Raw genomic sequence first — 24,200 nt, 5'->3', positions numbered from 1 at the left:
GTTAACCTCTGACGATAGGACAAGAAGCAATGGGCTTAAATTGCACCTAGGGAGGCTTAGATTGGACATTGGGAAAAACTTCCTAACTGTCAGGGTCATTGAGCACTGGAATAAATTGCCTAGGGAGATTGTGGAATCTCTGTCATCTGCGGTTTTTAAAAGCAGGTTAGACAAACACCTGTCAGGAAGGTCTAGGTAATACTTAGTCGTGCCATGAGTGCAGGGGACTGGACTAGAAGACCTCTGGAGGTCCTTTCCAATCCTAGACTTCTATGATTATATATCCTCCCCCATAACATGTGACTGCGGGGTGCACCTGCATGTCATGGCAGCACACGCATTATATACTATACATACACAGGTGTGTTATAGGAGTCCCCTGTAGCATGCAGACCCTGGCATGTTATTGCTGGGTTTCTCATAACACATACTAATGCTTCTCTCGTAATGTGCACGCAGTGGGATATTATAGGGTCTCTCTATAGCCACGCACACACTACTAAGTAGCCATTGTAGGGCATTTGATAACATGTACATTCAAGTGTTTTATGACAGGCTCTCCCAGAGCATTCACACAGTAGCTTGTTACTGTAGGATCTTCCTGGCGAATTATCATTGGGTCTCTGATAACCTGCACATACTAGCATGGTTTTTAGGGCCTGACACACCAGGGGCAAACTGGTTTATTACTGGTTTCAGAGTAGCAGCCGTGTTAGTCTGTATTCGCAAAAAGAAAAGGAGTACTTGTGGCACCTTAGAGACTAACCAATTTATTTGAGCATAAGCATACATATTACTGTATGTTCCCTTACAGATTTGCACACACTGGCTTGGCATTGCAGGGTCTCCCATGCTGTGATTTGTTATTGCAATGTCTACTCTACTTCATTAAGGTCACCCATCCAGCTGGTTTAATTTAGATGTACATTGAAATCAGGCCTGCGCTGGACCTACTTTAGTGCATAGTAGTTTTCACACCATTTCTGCCTGCTGCTGCCTGCAGGACTTCCTCTTTACTTTTCCTTTTGAGGCCAACCCATATAATATTTGCAAGAGGCTCTCATTCCCCGGACAACAAGAAGAACTGCAGGTTGTCTTCACTTCTCACAAATCTCCCCAGCCAAGTACATTTGCATATCCCGGAAACATCTGAAGACAGAAAGAAAGAGGGGCTGAGAAGACATATCTGGGAGCTGTCTGGTACCTCTTGGTGTCTCGGCAGCTCTTTCTTACCTGGCTTACTGGGACCCATTCTGAGTCACAAGAGCCAGCCTGATGGAGGGGGAGCGAGGCAATCGAATGACCGTGTTTAATCTCGTGGCTGTGTTTGAGAATCCCAGGTAAGGAGAACGTTTCCTGACTGCTAAGTGCAAATTAGGACTCAGCAAGCAGGAGATGGATGGAGACAGGTTCCAGGAGAACGGGGATTGAAGTGAAGTCTGTGAATCTGCTGATCTTTAGAACTCAGTTCAGTCCCCACTGTCCCTCTCCCCACAGTGAGTTCTGGATATATTCTGCTCTGCACAGGACCTTCAGGTTTACCCTGATTTATTATTGCTCGTTTAATATCTGTTTTAGTGCTGGTGCCAGATTTGCAACCCCACAACCCTGCAGCTTCACAAAAGTTCTCCATTCAGTCATGGAACAGCCTGGGCAATGCAGTGCCTGTTTTCCCCAAGCAGTCCGGCTAACATGTCTCCACCATGCCCTGGAGGGACCAGGCCAGTGGCTCAGAGGGAGTTCAGCAATTGTGGCTTTTAGTCCGCAGCCTCTCCACTGAGACAGCCAGTATAGGAACTAATAGTCATGGCAGGAGCTAATTGTCATTCGAGGTGGACACCTGGCCACTAGGAACTTTACTAAGACCATAGTCCAGTTTGTTATTTGCAGTGATCTGATTCCCAGGTATGTTTGCACATGTGCCTAAGAAACCTACACCAAGAAAGGGAACAGAATATATTCAATCTTTATTGAGAGGAGAGATTATGTTCGTTTTTTGATACCCTATCAGTTTGCAACATTTGCCTGGTAAAATAGTGTGACAGCTCAGAATATTCGGAAGACAGTAAGGTAGTGCAGTCCAACAGATAGTGCACTGAATGAGAAGTCAGGAGACCTCTTGCTTTGCCCCCAATTCATTGTATGGCTTTGGGCAAGTCACCTCCTCTCCTTGTGCCCCAGTTTTGTCATCTTTTAAATGGAGATAATGATACTTGCCCTTTTCTATAAAATGCTTTGAGATCTGTGGATGAAAAAGTCTATATAAGAGCTAACGATGATGATGGTGATTAATATGTATTACTGTAATGCCTAGGCGCCCCAGTCATGAACCAGGACCCCGTTGTGTTCGATGCTGTGCAGACACTGAACAAAAAGGTTTTGCAGCTCATTCACACTTCACAGTTCAGTGTTCCTGAACTCGGTTTCACTACAGATCAATCAGAATATAATGGCAGAGGAGAATATTTTGCCCAGGTACAGCTGTTGAATGGTTTCAGTTATCTTTTTGAGATAGGTGTGCAGTTTTCCACGGGTCTTTTCTGAACTGATTCATTTTCCTGTGTTGACTTACTGTGATCTCTGTGGCTTTATGCCAGCAGTGGCATAAGTAGGTGTAGAGGAAAGTTTGGTACTTACCACAGCTCCTGCCTGGCTTTGTATTTTTCTATTTATTTTAGAGTTTTATCCTCTTGCCCATCACCATAGTATCTGCGTACCTTCCAGGTAAAAACAGTAACAACAGTTCCTATTTCAAGGTCAAAACTCTGCTTGTGGTTAGAGTTTTTTAGATTAAATGTCTCTCTTTGTCTGCTTGGCAGGAATGCAGAAGTAGGAGGAGGCATCACGGTTTGGGGTTAGAGGGAGAAGGGGTTGTCAAGCGTTGTGAGCACCATTCTTATGGTGTCAGAATAGCAGCCGTGTTAGTCTGTATTCGCAAAAAGAAAAGGAGGACTTGTGGCACCTTAGAGACTGACCAATTTATTTGAGCATAAGCTTTCATGAGCTACGGTGGAAAGACTCTTTCAAAGAGGAAAGTTTTTCCAGCTTCCTAAAGAAAGTTATACTCCAGATTTACCCAATGTGCTCAGGAAGTTTGTTCTACAGCAAGATCCCCTCAAATGAGAGTGTTTTGTCTCCAGCTCTCACATGCTTTGTCCTGAGCTTTGTGACCTGCATTATCTCGGCTGTGTGCAGCTGTTCCGAAATCCAAATTTGGCCTGTGATGTAGCTGGGGCTTGATCACTTTCATCCCTTGATCTTTTCATCAGATTTGCTGCCTTGGCAAATTTCTGTTGATTTCCAGCTATGCTTTGTAAGGGGAAATAAAAGTGATGTTTGTGGTTTGTTTGGGAGATGGGGAAGCTGGAAACGAAATGTAAACGCCAATTGTGGAACAGAAAAAACAAAACTGAGAATTGCACACAGAAATGGAGAAGTTCCCGCCAGAGCTCAGTGCTAGGTGTACACAGGTTCTCGAGGGTAAAAGTGTGAAGGAAGGACCCGAAGAAGACCCAGCAGCTCTAGAGAGAAAGGCAGGCATGCTTCTGATGTCCCCTTGTGAAGGCATTGTGTATGCATGTGTGAAGTGTGTGCATAAGGGGTTGCCATGAAAGCGTGTGCATGTATGGGGTTGTGTACATGATTATGTTTGCATGTGCAAAAGTGTGTGCCTATATTAGTTTGTGCATTAGGCTGTGTGTACAAGGATGCGCCTGCATGCGGGGGAGTGTGTGTCTTAGGGTGCTATATGCCCGCACACATGCATTAGGAATGTGTGCATGTGGGAGGGCGTGTGCGCATCCTTGCATGCACACCTAAAAGGGTGCACGCCCTGCTGGCATGAAGAGAGTGTGTGGATGAAGGTGTGTGCTTGTGAGAGATGTGTGCATGCACAGGGGGTGCATTGGCAATGAGCGAGCTAGAAGAACTTATATAACTGGGGGGAGGAGGGATGGTCTACAGGGAGGGATGTGAGTGGGTCCTGGCCTGCTGGAGGGTGTATCTGGGCCTAAAATCATAGAATTGTAGGACTGGAAGGGATCTCGAGAGGTCATCTAGTCCAGTCCCCTGCACTCATGGCAGGGCTAAGTATTATCTAGACCATCCCTGACAGGTGTTTGTCTAACCTGCTCTTACAAATCTCCAATGATAGAGATTCTACAACTTCCCTAGGCAATTTATTCCAGTGCTTAAGCACCCTGACAGTTAGGAAGTTTTTCCCAATGTCCAACCTAAACCACCCTTAATGCAATTTAAGCCCATTGCTTCTTGTCCTATCCTCAGAGGTTAACGAGAATAATTTTTCTCCCTCCTCGTAACAACCTTTTATGTACTTGAAAACTGTTACCATGTCCCCTCTCAGTCTTCTCTACTCCAGACTAAACAAACCCACTTTTTTTCAATCTTCCCTCATAGGTCATGTTTTCTAGACCTTTAATCATTTTTGTTGCTCTTCTCTGAACTTTCTCCAGTTTGTCCACATCTTTCCTGAAATGTGGCGCCCAGAACTGGACACAATATCCCAGTTGAAGCTTAATCAGCACGGAGCAGAGCGAAAGAATTACTTCTCATGTCTTGCTTACCATACTCCCATCCCAGAATGATGTTGCTTTTTTTGCAACAGTGTCACACTGTTGACTCATATAATATTTAGCTTGTGATCCACTATGACTCCCCGCTCCCTTTCCGCAGTACTCCTTCCTAGGCAGTCATTTCCCGTTTTGTGTGTGTGCAACTGATTGTTCCTTCCTAAGTGGAGTACTTTGCATTTGTCCTTATTGAATTTCATCGTATTTACTTCAGACCATTTCTCCACTTTATCCAGATCATTTTGAATTTTAATCCTATCCTCCCGGCTTGGTATCATCCGCAACCTTTATAAGTGAACCACACTCCGGGGAAACCTTTCCATTGCTGCTCTGCCCCCTGGGTCCTGCTGGGGAAGGGTCAGGGTGCCCTAGATGCTGGCCAAAGCTGCCCATGCCCTGGGCATGTGATGAACCAACAGCCAGGCCTCATGCCCTCCCTGGCCAGTACTGGCCACATCTGTGGATTGCACTAGTTGTCTCCGCGTCCCCTGGCAGAGCCGCCATGTCAGGTGCCCTGCACCAGTCAGCGACCCCTTTGCCCCCTGCCCCATGTAGGTGAGATCGCTGGTGGCTCCAGCGCTTTACCGACAAGGAGGAGTTGCTGAGCCAGGTGGAAGGGGGTCACAGGTAGGTAGGCAGAGGCTGGCGGGAGAGGAACGGGGTCTGGCCTGTATTACTGTGCGTTGGGCTGCATGGGGCGTAGAGGCTGGCGCTGGACCATGACCAGAGGGATAAGAATGCTGTGCTGCTTTCCATGATCCTAGGGCAGAAGAACCCTGCCAGAGTCCCCGCAAGGAATTGATCCAGCTCCCGACCAAGCCCAGGCCAGCAGCACCGAACTCCACGGCATCCGCGTTGCTCCCACCCGCAGCAGACAGGGAAGCTCTGAGCAAGGCCAGAGAAGACAGAGCAGAGCCCGAGAACCAGCATGAGGAGCACCAGCCTTCCCTGAGCGTAATCCAGCCGCCCCAGCATCAGGAGCCGGAGGAGAACCCGCCACAGGGTCGGAGAGGGCTCACCGTCAAGTGTCTCCGTTCCTTCAAGAGCAAGATCAACAGCAGCAACTGGCGGAGTCAGCAGCCAGTGGATTCCCAGCCGGGCAGCGAGTTAAGCCCTGGAGGCAGCAGGAACCAGGTCATTCAATGCCTCCTTCCCTGGGGGGGTATTTAAACACCGGAGGGTGACTGAGGGGATACACTGTTAGCCCCCAGTACTGACAGTTATTGTTCATAGAGGGCCATCGGTGCACATGGCCCCGATCCCAAACAGAACAGCCTTGAAGCTACAAGTCATAGCTTGGGAGTGAACTGCTGGGAAGCCCTGAAGCCAGGGGCTCAGCCCAGGATGTGTGGTTAGAGCAGAGACCTCGGAGAGGCAGAACTGCAGGTTTCAAATCCCAGCTCTGCCACTGACTCTCTGTATGACCTGGGGCAAGTCACCTCACCCCTCTGTGTCCCGGTTTCCTCCTCAGGAAGGCTGAGCTTTTCAAAAATCCATACAGAGGCTATTCTGAGAAATGGCCAGATTTTCAAACGTACTGAATGATCGCTGGCTCCCGGGGAGCTCTGCGGGAGAATGGTTTCCCCATGGCACCTCAGGGAGCTGTGAGTCTTAATTCTTGGTGAGGGCTTGTACAGTGCGGGAGACTCTTGGATGACTGGTGCTGCAAAAAAGCAAAGTCTTATTAACCCTAGGGATAAGACGGTAATATTCTGCGGGCCCAACGTAAATCAACCTAGTCCCGTTGACATCTATGGTGCTACGGTGCTTTTCACCAGCTGAGGATCTGGCCCTGCATTTCTATAGTTATTCCCATCTAGATATCTCAACGCACTTTACAGACCACAATGAGTTAACCCTTAGAGCACCTCCCACCACCGGCACAGCTTGGTATCATTATCCCTATTTTACCAAGGGGGAAACTGAGGCACAGATCTCTTGATTCCCAGCCCGAGCGTACTTTCTCCATCTGCCCTGGGACAGCTTCTGTATCGCTGTTATAACAGAAAGAAACGGACACGGGCACATGGATCTTGTGTGAGCTGAGGCGGTTTGGCTTCATGTGTTTGTTAAGATCCCTCCGCGTTCCGCTCAGCTGATAATAATGAGGTCAGCCTAGTGCCTGGAGAAATGGCCTGAAAACCACTGTGTAAAACCGCTGTCCCAGGGAGGGAGAGAAATCCGAATGGAAGCCTGCTGGCGTGGCCCTGAGCATGGCAGGATGGGGGGAGACCTGGTCCCTGAACTTCAAAGCTATTTGGATGCCTAATTCCCATTGAAATCAGCCAGCTGCTCTTACTAAAAAGACCACGGACTCTTTAATATCCACGGAGAGCAGGCAGGATGCCGCTTTTTAAAGTTTTAGCCAAAAGACCTTTTCCCCCCCCCCGAAAATGAAGTGGAAAGGGGTCCCAGCTTGTCTCCCTGAGAGCATTGAATCAGCCCAGCTGGCCTTTGGACTTGTCTGCCGGGAGCCCAGGGGTAGTGAATCATCACTAGACCCCCTTAGCCACACTACACCAGTCCCTCTCCTCTTCTCTCTCTTTCTCTCTGATGTGTTAATGAATAATAGGACTGCTCTGATTTCATGCCACCTATATGGCCTATGGAATGCCAAGGGGAATTGCCTTAGGCCCACTGGGACAAATTCATCCCTAAGCTGATCTGGAAAAACTCCACTGACTTGCACCCAGGCTGGATTTGGCCCCCTGTCTGGTCGCCCATTGTTCCTACCCTGCCTGACCAGACCCATTTCTCCCTCTGCCGTACATGCAGGACCCCGAAGAAAAGAAAATTGCGTTGGAGCTGTTGGAAACAGAGAAAGCCTACGTCAATCGACTTCACCTTCTGGACCAGGTCAGGAAGTAGCAGCCGGTCTCTAATGCCATCTGTCCCAAAAAGCTCGGCACAAGGCTGGAGAGTAAGAACCTAATGGCCTACAGCAGTGGTTTTCAAACTTTTTTTCTGGCCACCCAGTTGAAGAAAATTGTTTATGCCCATGACCCAACGGAGCTGGGGATGAGGGGTTTGGGATGTGGGAGGGGTCAGGGCTGGGGCAGAGGGTTGGGGTGCGGGGGTGAGGGCTGTGGGATGGGGCCAGAGATGAGGGGTTTGGGGTACAGGAGGGGGTCAGGGCTCTGGGCTGGGAGTGCAGGCTCTGGGGTGGGGCCAGGGATGAGGGGTTTGGGGTGCAGGAAGGGGCTCTGGGTTTGGGGGTGCTCAGGGCTGGGGCAGGGGATTAGGGTGCGGGGATGGGGAGCAGGCTTACTTCGGGTGACTCCTGGTTAGCGGCGCAGTGGGGGTGCTAAGGCAGGCTTCCTTCCTGTCCTGGCACCGCAGACTGCGCTGCACTCCAGAAGCAGCCAGTAGCAGTCCGGCTCCTCGGCAGAGGTTCGCAAGTGGCTCTGCGCAGCTCTCGCCCAGAGGCACCACTCTCCCATACCCCAGCTTCCATTGGCTGCGGTTCCCGGCCAATGGGAATGGGGAGCCAATGCTCGGGGTGGAGGCAGTGCACGGAGCCCTGTGGCCCCCCGCCTAGGAGCCGGACCTGCTGCTGGCTGCTTCCGGGGCGCAGCGCGGTGTTGGAACAGGTAGGGACTAGCCTGCCTTAGCCGGGCAGAGCTGCTGATGGGACTTTTAACGGCCCGGTCGGTAATGCTGACCAGAGCCGCCACGGCTCAGTGCCTTCCATTCCGCGACCCAGTACTGGGTTGCGACCTGCAGTTTGAAAACCACTGGCCTAGAGGCCACTTGCCTTAACAGTAAGGCACAAAGATCTGATGGGACTATCCGTTACGCACCTAAGGCCTGTGACCCTATTCCTCGAGGCCGCCTCTTCATCTCAGTCCGTCACCCCCAGAAAAAGTCTTTGCACCCCTATCTCATGTGCCTTGGTTACTGTTCAAGTTGTCTCTGCACCCCAGGCTGGGCAACCAAAAGGAATCTACTACACCCCAGGCCCGGAGCAGTTACTTTATGGATGCATGGGTGTGTATGGGGATAGGATCACAGAAATGCAGGGCTAGAAGGGATCTTGAGAAATCATCTAGGCCCACTCCCTGCGCTGAGGCAGGACCACGTAAACCTAGAGCATCCCTGACAGGGGTTTGTCCAACCTGTTCTTAAAAACCACCAACGACGGGGATTCCACAACCTCCCTTGGAAGCCTGGGCTGCCAAGAGCGTAGCTATCCGGAGCGTAACTATCCGGAGAGTTAGAAAGTTTTTCCTAATATCCAACCTAAATCTCCCTTGCTGCAGATTAAGCCCATTGCTTCTTGTCTTACTTTCAGTGGACATGGAGAACAACTGATCCCCATCCTCTTTCTAAAGCCCTTCACATATTTGAAAACTGTTATCAGGTCCCCCCCCCAAGTCTTCTGTTCTCAAAACTAAACGTAGCCCCCTTTGCTCCAAAGAGTATAACTGTACTCCAAACCATTCACTGCTGTCACCCCTGGAACCTGCTAACTTGCCCCAAGGACATCTCTGCTCCTAGGCCAGCTCATCTGGTTACCTCCTAAGGGAGCACAGCCTATGCCACTGACCTATATTCATCCCTGCAGCGTATCCCTGTTAGCCCCACGCCCCTTTGGTAGCACCGCCCTTCAGGAAGTGCTTTTGTCTCCATTAGTCCCTGAAGCATCCCTGCATTTCTCCCCGGAACACTCCATTACCTCAATCCGTTCCTCCCTTCCCAGCCCTTTTGTATCTAGGACCAGCTGTGAGTGTCCTTCCACCCTAGACACCATTCCTCCTGGAGCCATATGGTCCCCAGGCTGCTTGCTTGGCTCTAAAGAAGCCTCTGAGTTCCCTTTCTCTCAGAGCAGCAGAAATGCTCACTGCCCCTTCCTATTACTGTACCGGTTGGGAATGTGTCTTTCCAGGTGTTTTTTGCAGAGCTGATGAAGGAAGCCAGAAGCGGGAAGACGATCCCGGAGGATGTGGTGAAAATGATCTTCTCCAACATCTCCTCCATTTACCAGTTCCACGCCCTGTTTTTCCTGCCGGAGCTGCAGAAACGCATGGAGGACTGGTGAGTTAGGGGGAGCCAGGATGCCTGGGTTCTATTCCTAGAATGAAGGGGCTGGGGAGCACTTGTGAATTGGGGCTGAATGCTGAACCTGTTTTGCTCTGCAAGCCAGTGGGCTGGAAAGCACTTTCTCAAGACAATTTGAGCCAGATGCTGATACTCTTCCTCATGCTGAGTGTGACCTTATTTCATTGACTCGTGGAGTCAAGTGCTACTCAGTGTGAGTAAGGGAACTGGATTCCTGTCCATTATTATTTTCATTTGCAAGTGCTTGAAGCCCGCTTGACATTTTGGCATCCACACACAGTGAGTTAGCAAATCTGATGTCGGTTAATTTTTTTTTAATGCTGTAGGAAGTGCCAGATTATTTCCCCAGGCAGGGCTGCCAAAATCTCACAGAACATGGACAGTAGCAGTGTCAGCTTTATGTACACACACAGAGACACACTCTCTCTCTCTCAACCCTGTGCTGTATCTACAACCGTAGACATGAGAAGGGAGTTCAGTCTCCAAGACCCATTCACCCTTGGCCTCTCTGCTGAGCCTTTCAACCAAAGATGATGGAGGCACCGAGGCACAGGGGGAGTGACTTCCCTAAGACCATACAGTGATCAGTGGCAGAGCTAGGAGGTCTCAGGACTCCTAGTTCAGGGTCCTGTCCAGGGTCAGTTGAGATGGGATGTTAGTACCATGGACGCCTGTCTCCTAGAAACTCAACTGATGCCATCAATTCACCTCTCAGATGCCACTGATTAGTCTTCAGATGAGAACACTGGGGGATGACTCACTACCAGCCAAGGCCAGCAATCTGGATGTGGAGCACTGTTTCCCACTACCGATTCCCAGAGCCTCCTGGCTCCCCAGACATCGATAACTCAGCAGCTAGATAGAGTGATTAATAATAATAGTTATTATTAAACACGTAGCTCTTAATAGCCTATTTCATTTATAGATCTTAAAGAGCTTTACAAAGGATTGTCAGTATCATTACCCCCATTTTTACACATGGGAAACTGAGGCACAGAGCGGTGATGTGATTTACCCAAGGTCACTGGCAGGCAAGTGGCTGAGTCAATAATAGACCTCTGGTATCCTGTGTCCCAGTCCGGTGCTCTACCCACTAGGCCACAGTACCTCAGTCTTGGGTTGAGCCAGAACTTCATAGGGTGCTTGCAGGAGCCCTGTTGGGTCTGACACAGAGGGATGAGACCTGAAGATCCATTGAAACACTGTCTGAAATTTGTAATAACTCTTAATGCAACCCCTCCCCTGAGCCATTCAGCCCCCATCCATCCCCTTGCCTGTTGCTAAGTCAGTGGCCGTGAAAAGCCCTTTCAGTGTCTCTGAACAGCTTCCGTGGCCTGTTCCGCTGACCTGGCAGGGGGGCTGATCTCCTGGGTTCTGCCGGCAGGAGCTCCAATCCCAGGATCGGGGATGTCATCCAGAAGCTAGCCCCGTTCCTCAAGATGTACGGCGAGTACGTGAAGAACTTGGACAAGGCGGTTGAGCTGATCGCCACCTGGTGGGAGAAGTCCCCCCCCTTCCAGGAGCTCATTGTGGACATTCAGGTGACACTCCACTAGATCTGGAAAGATGCTCAGACCCACCCGGCCTCCTTGGCTTTGATGTTTCATGGGGGAGCCCCTTCACCCAAGCTGGCTTCTCCAGGCTGGGCTGAGGCGGGTTGGGGTGCGTGTGGGGAGCCCGCACTTCGACTGTGTGGGTGTCTCTCTCTCGCTCGCTCTCATTTCGGTTCTTTGCTGTCCCCTTCCAGAAAAGGGAAGTCTGTGCTAACTTAACTCTGCAGCACCACATGCTGGAGCCGGTACAGAGGATCCCGCGCTATGAACTCCTGCTGAAGGATTACGTCCGGAAGTTACCTCCAGAGTCCCCAGACAGGCATGACGCAGAGAGTAAGAGCTCACCCTGGTGGCATGGGCCAGGCGCGGGGCTGGGCGCCAGGAGACATGGGGTTCTAGTGGCAGCTCTGCAAGTGCCCCTCTGCACAATGCGGGTAGTGACATTTATACCCCTTCGCGAGGCACTTTGAGATCCTCAGATAAAGGGGCAGGACAACTACAGTCCCTCCAGCCGACGTCTCTGGGAGACGTGAAGTGACTCAGACCAGGGGTTCACTAGTTAGGGTGCCCTAGACCTGGCGCTGCTAACCACAGTTCCAAAAGTCTTGTGATGTTTTCCTTGGCCCACTCGGTAGCAAGAGCACGGAGAATCAGAAGGCAGATGTAACCTGCTTCCTGGACCCCCCTAGCTGAGATCTAGTGCCAGGGACCAACGTTTAAAGTCAGATCACCCAAGTGATTGATGTTGTCTTCAGCAGCGTCGCTTGAGGGTGTTGACTCCAGCCTGTCTTCTGCAGGGTGTGGAAGGGCTGTTGCTAGAGAGCTGAGGCCAGCATGTGCAAGATGCTGTGATTTTTGGTGCCCGGTTTGAGACACCTTGCATCCGATTGTCAGGTTGTTCTGCGCCTCTGCGGTTCCCACTGGCTTCAGCTGGAGCAGAGGGGCCGTCAGCAGCACAAGAAAAGCTGTGTTGGCCTTAGCGATCCCCGGTGGCCCTGGAGGCCAAAGCATTCATATTACCAATCTGTGGCCTCCCAGGTCTTCACTGTGCCGCACGCCATGGCCACTCAGCTGCCCAGCAAGAGCAGCAGGACAGCTGGGCTCTCCCTGCTCCACTTGAGCTGCGGGAGGGTCTCTGTTGGGCCTGAGACACACAGTTGAGCAGCTCTGATTCCATCCAGTAGAGGGCAGTGGTGAGACACTCACCTTCGCCTCGAAGGGCGCCTCCCCCAGCCTCGTCCTGTTGGGGATGCTTAGCCCTTGCTCCCCTTCTGGTCTCATTGCAGAAGCCCTGGAAATGATTTTCTCGGCAGCCAAACACTCGAACGCGGCCATTGCAGAAATGGTGAGTACCAGCCCGCACGCTGTTGTTATTTATGATTCGTATTGTGCTAGCTCCTGGTCTCCCCCCAGCCCGAGACAGAGCCCCGCTGGGCTAGACGCGGTACATGTATGTAACAGAGAGCGCCCCGACCATATTCCACTCCCAAGCGCCCGTGCTGGAACAGGGAGGGTCTCACTGGTACAGGGCTGCCCAAACCCTACCTACCGTAGGTTTTTAAATGCCCTCCATCACTGCAGTATCTGAGCACCTCCCGATCATTCTCCTCATGACCCCGCTGGGAGGCAGGGCAGGGCTGTTATCCCCATTGTACAGATGGGGAATCGCAGCACAGAGAGACTAAATGACTTGCCCAGGGTCACACAGTGAGTCTGTGGCAGAGCAGGGAATTGTCCTGGTCCTCTGCGTCCCAAGCTAGTGTCCTAACCGCTGGACCGTCTTGCCCCCCGGGAGGCCAGGCAGGCTATCAGGGAATACGAGGTATAAGGGTTAAAGCAGAACTGGGGTCAGGAGAGAGAGATTCTATTTGTGACCTGCTGTGTGACCTCACTCCCTCTCTGTGTGCCTCAGTTTCTTTATATGTGAAAGAGGGTGATGATCCCTTAAATACGTCTCCTGACGTTGTGAGGTTTGATTCATTAACGATGGTTAAAGTGCTTTGAGATCCTTGGATGGGGACGGCAACATGGAAATGCAAAGTGTTACTAAGGAAGTGCCAGGCTCAATGCCGGAGATCAGATTAGACCGGAATGGTTCTGTCTGGCCTTGAAGTCTATTATTTCTCAGCAGCCCTTGTGCTGTTCCCAGTTGGTATGTAAATGTCACACTGGTCTCTGAGAGGCAAGGCGGGTGAGATGGTATCTTTGATTGGACCAGCGTCTGTTGGTGAGAGGGACACGCTTTCAAGCTTACACAGAGCTCTTCTTCAGGTCACAAGACCATGGCTCTCTAATGTCCTGGGACCAGCACGGCTGCAGGAACACTGCAGACACTTGTTTCTGCCCACGGGTGAACAGCGGTTGCTTGTGCCTCAGAAAACCGTCAGTCGATGAGCCTTTACTCTGCAGTGATAGGGAATGGGTGGGCAGCCACATTTTAAAGCTCATTAGCCTACATTTGGGGCATTCTTGTATTCTCAGGCCATCAGATGGCGTAATTCAGTGGAGCTAGGTTGATATACACCAGCTGAGGATCTGGCCCCAGATTTCTGTGTAGACAGTATTGGAAAAGTCAGTCCCAGCCCAGGCTGTGCAGGCCATGTGCTAAGGCATGGAAGCCCTGCGTTCTGAGGTACGCATGAGCCACCTGGGCCCAGGGAAAGAGAAACCTTCATGAGCTGGGATCTGAAACAGATGTGCTGGTCCAGAAAGATCCCACCCATCCCATCCATCGGGAGTGAGTGGCCAGCTCCATGTGGCTAGAAGAGGAGGGAGACATCCTGCCTTGCCAGACCTGGGGTGGGTTGTAGTTCCCTGGCCGAAGTGAAGGAGAAACCCAACCTGCCCTGGTTCTGGGGTGTTCGCCCTCTTCCTTAGAGACCCTCCTGCAAGGGGAGGAGACGTTGAATGCCAAGGTAGTAGATTTGGGGTGTTTTTTCTCCCTCTCACCATCACTGGGTCCTTTCCCTCCTCTTCTCCATTGGCCCAATCCTGCCGAGTCCTCAGTGCCTCCTGCACAGTGCTGAGCACTGCCGATTCCTAGTACAAACAAAGGAAGTCATGGCACTCAGCACCTTGCAGCATCAGCCCCCCCCCACCCCCACCCCCGGTGTTTTTCCTCCCTCACACCCCTCTGTTTTCTTGGCTCCCCAGGAGCGTTTGCAGAACCTCTGGGAGGTATATCAAAGGCTGGGGCTGGAAGATGATATCGTCGACCCTTCCAACGAGCTCATTAAGGAGGGCCCAATTCAGAAAATCTCCTTCCGCAACAACACCACGTCGGAGAAGTATCTCTTCCTGGTAGGAGGGCGGCTGGGCCAGCCGAGGCGGGGTGGGAGGTCAGGGAAGGAAAGGAGAGGGTCAGCAGCGCTATGAAGCAGAAGGTCATTTCTGGGCAGAGCGTCGATAGAAGAGGACAGGATTGAGGGGAGAGAGAGAGAACAGAAAACCCCGACTGCTCGCAGGCTTGGCCGTGCTGGAAACTGTGACCCTGACGTCCCCACTGTTTCGGCCCCCTGTGTCCAGGGCAGCCCGGGTGCATGAACTGTACAGATCTGGGAGCGTTGGACACCCACAATGCCCAGGTGTAAATGGCACCATAAGGGGCAAAGCATAGAGGACCGGGCCCTTTGTTTCCAGAGCCTCTGATCCCCCAGACAAGTGAACCTTTCGGTTGCTCAGACAGTGCTTTGGAAATCCGTTGTCTTTATGGGGGGCACGTGGGGGGATGTTGGGGGAAGGAGGGCAGACGAGCCATATGGGCTGATTATTTTTGAAGGACCCTAAGTGAGTTCAGCGCTCAACTCCAATTCCACTGGGATTTCGGCACCTAACACCTTAGGGTCCTTTGAAATCCCCCCCAGCATTGGTACCTATAGATCCAGAGCATGTGCTGCCAGACGCTGTTTTGTTGGAAATTTGCCCTGGGCACCTGGAGATCCTGACTAGGATGGTGGCCCAGTCCTGCCCTGCCATTGCTCAGTGTACCATTGCTGTGTGGTCCCCTCCAGCGGCTCACATCTGCTTCCTCACTCAGTTCAACAACATGCTGCTGTACTGCGTGCCGAAGGTCATCCAGGTGGGGGCGGAGTTCCAGGTGCGCTGGCGGATCGACGTGGAGGGCATGAAGGTCAAACAACCCTTACACGTTATTATCGCTTACATTTATACAGGGAGCGGCTTTTCCCCCCAGAGCACCATTGAAAGGCAGCCACCTCTGGGGCGGAACATGGCTGCTGTTTAACAGGGCGCAGCAACACTGTATGACAGGAAGTGAAGAACAACTCTGTGTCCAGTGGGAACTATAGGAGGGGGTTGAGGGAAGCAGAATGTGATTTGGCCCGGGCAGCTGGTCTAACGCTTGTGAAAACACTCCCAAGCGACCAGGGCCTTGAATTTCCACCTCCCCTGAAAGAGCACCTCTCCAGCTGAAACAGAGGGAAGAGCCCCTCCTGCCGCATTGCCCACTCTACCTTCTGGAGCCCTTGTGGGGTGGGTGGGTTTCTTCTCCCTTTCACATCTCTCGTGCAAATACTGCCGGGTGCGACCCTGCTTAGCTCCCGGTATCTAAGATCAAAGCCTGCACTGTTATGACGTACAGCAGCTCCGTACAGACTCAGAGCCGGCGTTCCTGGAGCGCCGTCCAGAGAGCAAGCAAAGAGCATTCTTTGGAGCCGCAGTCAGCAGGGTCCATAGGGGCACGTCGAACCTGTGCTTGTGCCCTGAATCCATGTACTTAGAGCAGGGGTGGGCAAGCATTTTGGCCTGAGGGCCACATCTGGGTATGGAAATTGTAGGGCGGGCCATGAAAGCTCACAAAATTGGGAGTTAAGGTGTGGGAGGGCTCCGGCTAGGGGTGTGGGCTCTGGGGTGGGATTGGGGATGAGGGGGTTGGAGGTGAAGGAGGGTGCTCCGGGCTGGGACTGAGGGGTTTGGAGGGCGGAAGGGGGATCAGGGCTGGGGCAGGGGGGTTGGGGCACAGGGGGTGACTCAGGGATGCAGGCTCTGGGTGGCGCTTACCTCAAGCAGCTCCCAGAAACAGCGGCATGTCCCCACTCTGGCTCCTATGTGGAGGCGCAGCCAGGCAGCTCTGCGCAGCACCCTGTCCTCTGGTGCTGCCCCTGCAGCTCCCATTGGCTGCAGTTCCTGGCCAATAGGAGCTGCATGGGCGGTGCTTTGGGTGGGGGCAGCGTGCGGATCCCCCTGGCTGCCCCTACACGTAGGAGCTGGAGAGGGGATGTGCCGCTGCTTCCAGGAGCCGTGTGGAGTGGAGAAAGACCCCGAGCCCGCTCCCCGGCTGGAGTGCCGGAGCGGGACAAGCCCCAGACCCCACTTCTCAGCGGGAGCTCAAGGGCCAGATGAAAACGTCTGGAGGGCCGGATGTGGCCCCCAGGCCGTAGTTTCCCCACCTCTGACTTAGACCCTACGCACTTAGATCCCTCACAGCCACCAGGTGTCTGTACAGCTGAGAGGGAGACCCAGACTGGACCTTCCCCAGGGGGCTGTTGGAGGGTAGGCTTTGTTCCGCCTCTGGCTCTAGTTCTAATGCCCGCCCCTCCCGGATTCCAGGTGCGGGTACTGAAAGATGTGGAATTCCCTCACTCCTTCCTGGTCTCGGGGAAGCAGCTGTCGCTGGAACTGCAAGCCAGGTAAGGGAGCGAGGGGCCTTCCTTCCCCAGCCCCAGCTGAGGAGCCCAGGGCCGTGCTCTGACCGCTGTCTCCCCTTTGGCACAGGTCTCAGGAGGAGATGAACGCCTGGATGAAGGTACGACTGCCTGCCGCAACCCCTGGTCCCTGGCGGGGGCGGGGAGTCATGTGATTTTAAATATGGAGGCACAGACTCGCTTCCTGTGGGTCCCAATCCCTGCTCTGGCTCTGAGGGTGGGACGGGTTCCTTGCGTGCAGGCTCTGGCGTGCAACGGGCAGGGCAGGCGGTGGAGGGGCTGTGCGGGGATCTGCGTCCGTGGGGTGCCGTGCTCCAGGCTGGTCTCCTCCGTGGCAGTGCAAAGGGGTGGGTTTGGGGAGGGGCTTTCAGTGCTGATGTGTTGCTCTTTGGGGGAGTCCACCCCCTCCCCCAATCCTGCGTAGGTCCCCTGGCCAAGCCCCATTTAATCAGGTGCAGTGCAGGGGCCCAGAATTTAAGTGCCTGGGGGCCCTACAATCCACCGTCTCTGCTGTGGCAGCCTCCAAGGGGGCCAAAAGTGGAGGTGGTATTTGCACTCCCACGGGGAACTGGACTGAGACCAGCTGCTCACAGAATGGGGCTGCCGTTGGGTTGGGCTGTGACAGCCCTAACCCCCCGACACCACCACCCCTTTGTTTCTCAGGCCTTCCAGGACGCCATTGCCAAGAAAGAGAAGCAGAACGAGAGCTTCAAGACAGCAGTTCACGGGCCTGACGGGGAGGTCCAGGAATTTGCGGTAAGCTACTCCCACCCTGTTCCCCCACCCCCGTCCTGTGGCTACTAGCTGCTTCAGGCTAAGGCTCTCGGAGCATCCTTTCCCCCTCATGAAGCCCCAAAGATCTGGGGAGAGTCCTGAGGGGACGGGCAAGCTTCCCCCTTCGCCCAGCGGGTTAGGAGCAGAGAACGGCTGGCGGCACAGGAAGGGTGGGCTAGTGGGGAGAGAGGCTGCGTTACGGTCATCAGGTTCCTTTCATGCCCGCTGAATCTGGGCCAGGATTTCGGAGACCCCGTGCAAGACAGGCTGGGAGCTAGAGAGACCCCCAGGGTCTGCCTGTGTCCAGCCGCCTCAAGAGAGCCCCCTTCATCGCCCCGGCAGCGAGTCCCGGCCCTGCCCCGCCGCGGAGGGCGCTGCCGAGGTGACCGAGCCGGGCTCTCCCCTTTCCCCCTGCGCAGGTCAAGTCGGAGCAGCTGGGCCGACGGGCCCCGCAGTGGGTGCGGGACAAGCTGGTGACCATGTGCATGCGCTGCAAGGAGCCATTCAACGCCATCACGCGCAGGAGGCATCACTGCCGGGCCTGTGGCTACGTGAGTGACCCCCCCCCACCCGCCTCCTCGGAGGCCCAGCCCTGTGGAGGGGCCAGCGAGGGGTCCGCCACCCCCCTCCCCCCCCAGCGGTCACACACTGCCCTTTGGAGGGGCGTAGGAGGGAGAATAAAGCCCCTCTGTGTGGGGTGGGGGTGGCTAAGGGTCACCAGGAGAAGGAAAATCCCCTTCCCCACAGGGATCCCCCCACTAGGGGCCAGGGGATCGCCTGTTCACTGGTGGTGTGGGGAAAGAGGTGGGGGCTGTCCCACAGGGCCCCATGGTGCCCAGCTCAGCCCCCTCCCGGCCCCTGATCAGGGTCTCTCTCGTGCGGGGGGCAGGTGGTGTGCGCCCGGTGCTCCGATTACAGGGCTCCACTGCAGTACGACAGGAACCGGCCCAACCGCGTCTGCCTGGAGTGTTACGTCTTCCTGACGGGGCACCTGCTGCCCGAGGAGCGGGAGGGGAAGAACAAGGGGATCCTTGAGGTGAGACTGCAGCCGGGGAGGCCCTTTGCTCCTCAGTGTGTCTCTGGTTTCTTCCGCGGCTGCCCCTTTCCAGCCCCGCCCGCTTCCCACCCCAGGCGTCTCTGGCCTGCTCCCTGCCCCGTGCAGGGGAATCCACGGCTACGTCAGCCCAGCTGGGTTCATTTCAGGCGCAGCACTCCCACGCTGCTGTGGCGGTCACCGAGTCGGGTGCTTTGGTGAGTTGCCCCTTGCCTCTGGGAAGCCCTGACCAGGGAATTTCACGGGGCCCGTCTGCCCACAAATCTGCAAGGGGGGGGCGGCGTTTTGCCTCTGTGTTCCCTGCATTACAAATTCAGGGATAGTGCTTGTGACTCACTCCCCTTCACTCCTGCCTGGGAGGCAGCATGGGTTAATCATTAGAGCGGGGGCCTGGCAGGCGGGAGTCCTGGGCTTCCTTCCTGCCTCTGCCACTGGCCTTGGGCACGTCACTTGTGAGCTGCTGGTGTTCATCGCTAGCCACATTTAAGTCAGTGGGAATCTGGGCTGCTCAGCACCTCTAGAAATCAGGCCAAGCGCCTCTCCCTGCCTCGGTTTCCCCACCTCTATACATGAAGCCATTCATCTCTGGTTGCCCCAGATTCCCCAGTTATAAGGGGAGGGCATGAATATCGATCTACTGCACGTTGGGGTTTGTGAGGCTTGCATGCTCCTGATGGGGAGGAGGGGTGGCTGGTTTTGTCCCTCCTGCATCACTGGTGTTGCTCGCTCCCTCCTGAGGCTGCTTAGGCTGGAGTTAAGGTTGCGTGGCCGGTGGTGTGACCCAGTGTTTCACATTTTGGAGCTGTCTTAGCCCTGGATGTTAAAGGCTTCCGCTCCTGAGGTGGGTCGCGAACTCCACAAGCCTCTCCTGCCTGCCACACCTTGGCTGTGACTTCCCAGGGGGAAGGAGAGTGCTCTGTCCATGGTGCTGAACTGGGGCTGGAGCAGAAAAATCCATCTCTGCCCCCACAAATCTCCACGCGAACATAGAATCATAGAATCATAGAATATCAGGGTTGGAAGGGACCCCAGAAGGTCATCTAGTCCAACCCCCTGCTCGAAGCAGGACCAAGTCCCAGTTAAATCATCCCAGCCAGGGCTTTGTCAAGCCTGACCTTAAAAACCTCTAAGGAAGGAGATTCTACCACCTCCCTAGGTAACGCATTCCAGTGTTTCACCACTCTCTTAGTGAAAAAGTTTTTCCTAATATCCAATCTAAACCTCCCCCATGAACAGACCCATGCAGAGACACAGACACACACAGAGGCACCACTGCTCACACACAGACTCTCACCCACATGTGGGCCTGCATAGACATGGCCACACATGACTGTTCACACCCATTGACGGACCCATGTGTACGGAGACAAGGTGGACAAGGTGACCTCTTTTATTGGACCAGCTTCTGTTGGTGAGAGAAACAAGCTTTCAGGCCACACAGAGCTCTTCTTCTGGGCCTGGGAAACTGGCTCAGAGTGTCACAGCTCGATACAAGATGGAACGGATTCTTTTGCACAAATAGTGACCACGTATTTCAAGGTATGTACCCACAGACACGTGTACACATGTGTGCATTTGAACACAGACATATACACACGTGCCCATGCAGACACACGACTGCACCCATCTGTGGATATCCACGCCTAGGCAAACACACAGATATGTCGACGTGTGCGTGCACATGAACGCACAAACGTGGATGCAACTGTTGTCCCACGGCTAATGGGCTAGGCCAGGGGTGGCCAGCCTGAGCCTGAGAAGGAGCCAGGATTTACCAAGGTACATTGCCAAAGAGCCACAGGAATACGTCAGCAGCCCCCCATCAGTTTCCCTGCGCCCAGCGCCTCCCGCCCACTGGCAGCCCCGCCGATCAGCACCTCCTCCTCCCTCCCTGCACCTCCTGATCAGCTGTTTTGTGGCATGCAGGAGGCTCTGGGGGGGAGAGGGGAGGAGTGAGGGTACGGCAGGCTCAGGGGAGGAGCGGAAGGGGTGGAGTGGGGGGCAGTGAGCAGTGAGCCCCCCCGGCACATGGGAAAGTTGGCACCTGTAGCTCCAGCCCCGAAGTCGGTGCCTGTACAAGGAGCCGCATATTAACTTCTGAAGAGCATCATGGTTGGCCACCCCTGGGATAAGCTAATGGGAGAGGCTCAGACCCGTTCCAACCGAGTAAGGCGGCTTTCATCTTAGGATCCATTCCAGTAGCGCCAGATATAGGCCCTGGACTAGCTCCCGGCGAGGTGGTCAGATCTGGGCACTTGCCCTCTCCATGTCCCTCAAGGAGAAAACAGCCTGGATTTGCTTTTCTTGATTTATTCAGAGCCTTCTTTGACATGGTAACAGATACAAACCCACCCACAGAATTTGGATCTGAAGCTTGGGGGACACCGCACGGCTGAGAAGCAAACGCAGGGATTTCAGGCACTCGCCGGTGCAGCAACCTCCCTGGAACCCAGGTGTCATGATCGTCAACTGTCCCGTTGTGTACTGTGCGTCCCAGGTGCTAAATAAACGTCAAGCTGGCTGGGTGCTTGGATGGGAGACCTCTGAGGAATGGCCAGTGATGGGCTGCGGCTTCACTCGGTGGCACGCTAGTCTCCTAGTCAGTACTGAATGCAGTGCACCAGTGTGGCACTAGGGGGCGCTGAGATGTCCAGGTTCCAGAATTTGGATGACAAACCTCAATCCAAGGTGCTACTGGATCATGGTCATTAAAACTCTCAGGCAGTGTTTAACAGGTGGGATGTTAGACCCAGCATTCAGGCCATATTCCAGCAGGGACTGTTACGTTCCGCCAGCCTTCCGTTCCCCTCCCTGTTCCAACCGAAAATGGGATTTTCCACAACTTGCACAAAGCTCTCGCGGTGCCATGCCGTGTTAAACAGCTGCTGCTTTCCACCCCAGAGATGGGTGCATTTCAGCCATGGGTGAAACAATCCCTGTGGACTCTGTACATCGGTTTGCCAGGTGCTTTAGGACCCTAGAGGATAAAAGGTGCTTTATAAAGACAAACTGTGAAAACATAAGATTTGCCAAACTGGATCAGACCTAACAGCCGTTTAGCCTCTCTCCCATCTCTGACAATGGCCAGAATCAGATGTTTCAGAGAATGATGCAAGAAATCTTTATAGTGGACAATTTTGCTTATGCACTAAAGTGCCTATGAGGGATGCTTCTTCCTGATCTGAGGCAATGGCTGGCTTGTGCCCTGAAGCAGGAGGGTTTATAACCCTTCTAAAACATTACCCTCTGTACTGTGGGTAGACACAAATGCCTAGCTCTGTTTGGAAATCTATTAAGCTCTTTGCCTCTGTGATATCATGTGACAGTGAGTTCCACAGGTCAAACCTGCACTCTGCCTTTGCATTAGCTCACTAGGAAGCCTCAGGGGAAGCCCGAATCCAAGAGCATGTGGAAGGGTTATAAAGGGGGGTTGTTGGTTTCTTGGCAGAAAGAATCAGCGGAAATTTCAGGGCAGAGCCTGATGTGCAGTTTCCTGCAGCTGCTGGATAAGAACGGGAAAGGGGGAACGCGGGGCTGGTTCGTGATCCCACAGGATGACCCACTGGTACTGTACATGTATGCGGCACCCCAGGTAGGCGAGGGCTTAGTTCTCCTATTGCATTTGTATTGAGAACCCACTGTTTCCACTGGAGGGGAGGGAGAAAATGCTGATGCTAACAAGCCTGAGCCCTTGTCTGTCCTCCCCTCTCCCTCCAGGATGTCAAGGCTCACACCTCCATCCCCCTGCTGGGCTATCAGGTGAAGGAGCTGCCCCAGAGTGACCCCCGGCACCTCTTCCAGCTGGTCCAATCCAAGCAGATCTACACATTTGTGGCAGAGACAGAGGAGCTGAAGCAGCGCTGGATGAAGATCATGGAGCAGTCAGCCATGGGCAATGCTCATCTCCCTGGAGGGGAAGTGGAGGATGATGACTCATTCGATGACCTGGAGTGATTGAGGCTCTTGATGACCTCTTCTAGACTGTCTATGGATGACTCCAGTCCATCATGTCAGAGAGCTCAGACAGCGTGATCTAGTGGTTACAGCAAGGTGATAGGGACTCAGGAGACCTGGGATCCCATCCCCAGTTCTGCCGCTCACTTGCTGTCAACTTGGGCGAGTTGCTGGACTTTTTTTTGTGCCTCAGTTCCCCCATCTATGCAGTGAGGATGATGCTACTTACTAACCTTTGTAAATTGCTTTGAGGTCTATCAAGGCAGGGCAGCATAGCCCTTACTGTTCCCATTGCCCAGTCTGGGGGTATGTCTACACTGCAGAGGAAGCCGTGATTGGAGCAAGTAGTAAAAAGTAATGTAGTTTGGCACCATGGGCAAGCAATCCAAGTACATAGCCAGGCTCCCTGGCAGACTTATACCCAGGTTGCTCGCCCATGCCACAGTGTCTACATGGCTATTGTAAGCCGTGCTAGCTAGATGGGCAGGCTAGCTAGGTGTGCAGGCCCATAAGCCTCTGCCTCAGGCAAAGCCGGGATCCAGCTGCAGAGTTTGGATCTGGAGCGGGGTTGACCCTGTGGAGGAAGAGCCATTTGCAGAATTCAGATGCGACAGGAGGGTGGGTTTTGGATCCGTGATCTGACAAATGCCCCATGACCCGGTGGGCAGGCCTCTTGGCTAATTAGCCATCTGCTACTTCATGGGAGGAGATGGTGGGAGGAGGAGAATGGCCTGGAGGAAGCTGGGGAAACAGACAAGGAAGGAGGCTGAGATGAGGGAGGTGCTGCTGGAGTCGGGGGTGGGATTGGGGGTGGGTGGGTGGAATTGGATGACCAAATAGAAGTGGGAAGAGATGGGACAGGGATGGGGGGGGGGTGATGCAGGAGGTTCCTCCTGTGATTAGCTTATCCCAGCCACTCCAGCTGGGTGGGTAACCAGGTTTCCTGTACTGTAGCAATTTTTCAAGAGATCAAAACATTTTCCTGCCCTGAATTGGGATGAAAAGTTGAAATCTTGAAAAATGTAAACCAAAAATGTGGAAGGGGGAAAAAATACCCAACCGCCTCCCCCAACCGCCCCTCCCAAAGCACTCGGTGCAGGTCAATCAACACGTTTTGTTCCACTTTGGACCATTTTGCGTCTTCTTACATGTCTTTTCCTATCATTAGCTTGTGGCACCTTAGAGACTAACCAATTTATCTGAGCATAAGCTTTCGTGAGCTACAGCTCACTTCATCGGATGCTCACGAAAGCTCATGCTCAAATGAATTGGTTAGTCTCTAAGGTGCCACAAGTCCTCCTTTTCTTTTTGCGAATACAGACTAACACGACTGTTACTCTGAAACCTGTCATTAGCTTGCATTTCAAATGAAAAGCTGCTTCAAACCAGAACTTTGGGTTTCGAAAATGTCGAAATGAAACGCGGTGACAGCTTTCAAACGGGTTTCTCTTCTTCTTTCCTTGACTGGAAAAAGTCGTGGAAACTGCCCCTTTCCCCGGGCGACGGTTTGCTTTCGACACAATTGGCGTGTTCTAGTGAAAAACGTTTCACTGGA

General features: G+C 53.4%; 2 protein-coding genes across 3 annotated transcripts in view; one reads left to right on the top strand and one right to left on the bottom strand.

Annotated features, from left to right (window-relative positions):
- Positions 1–1,252, bottom strand: part of LOC122463508 (kinesin-like protein KIF21B) — a 6,999-nt gene extending 5,747 nt beyond the window's left edge. Inside the window, exon 1 of the mRNA XM_043533804.1 lies at positions 1,234–1,252. Within this exon, the coding sequence (XP_043389739.1) occupies positions 1,234–1,252 (19 nt within the window). The remainder of the gene's footprint in view (positions 1–1,233) is intronic.
- On the top strand, positions 1,063–24,200 carry FGD2 (FYVE, RhoGEF and PH domain containing 2). Of its 2 annotated transcripts, XM_037885389.2 has the most exons (16): positions 1,063–1,340; positions 5,354–5,723; positions 7,365–7,445; positions 9,475–9,623; positions 11,032–11,188; positions 11,395–11,533; positions 12,487–12,545; positions 14,354–14,500; positions 15,237–15,329; positions 16,769–16,848; positions 16,934–16,964; positions 17,527–17,619; positions 18,057–18,188; positions 18,527–18,673; positions 22,140–22,283; positions 22,409–24,200. In XM_037885389.2, exons 1-16 carry the CDS (start codon positions 1,276–1,278, stop codon positions 22,643–22,645), a joined length of 2,124 nt encoding a protein of 707 aa, XP_037741317.1. In that variant the 5' UTR covers positions 1,063–1,275; the 3' UTR covers positions 22,646–24,200. The 2 variants fall into 2 exon arrangements, with proteins under 2 accessions (XP_037741317.1, XP_043389677.1); XM_043533742.1 differs by lacking the exon at positions 22,409–24,200 and having other exon boundaries at positions 1,076–1,340; positions 21,009–22,277.

This window comes from Chelonia mydas, chromosome 21, assembly GCF_015237465.2.
Source record: "Chelonia mydas isolate rCheMyd1 chromosome 21, rCheMyd1.pri.v2, whole genome shotgun sequence".
NCBI classification, from domain to species: Eukaryota; Metazoa; Chordata; order Testudines; family Cheloniidae; genus Chelonia; species Chelonia mydas.
This window is presented reverse-complemented; position numbering and strand designations above follow the sequence as displayed.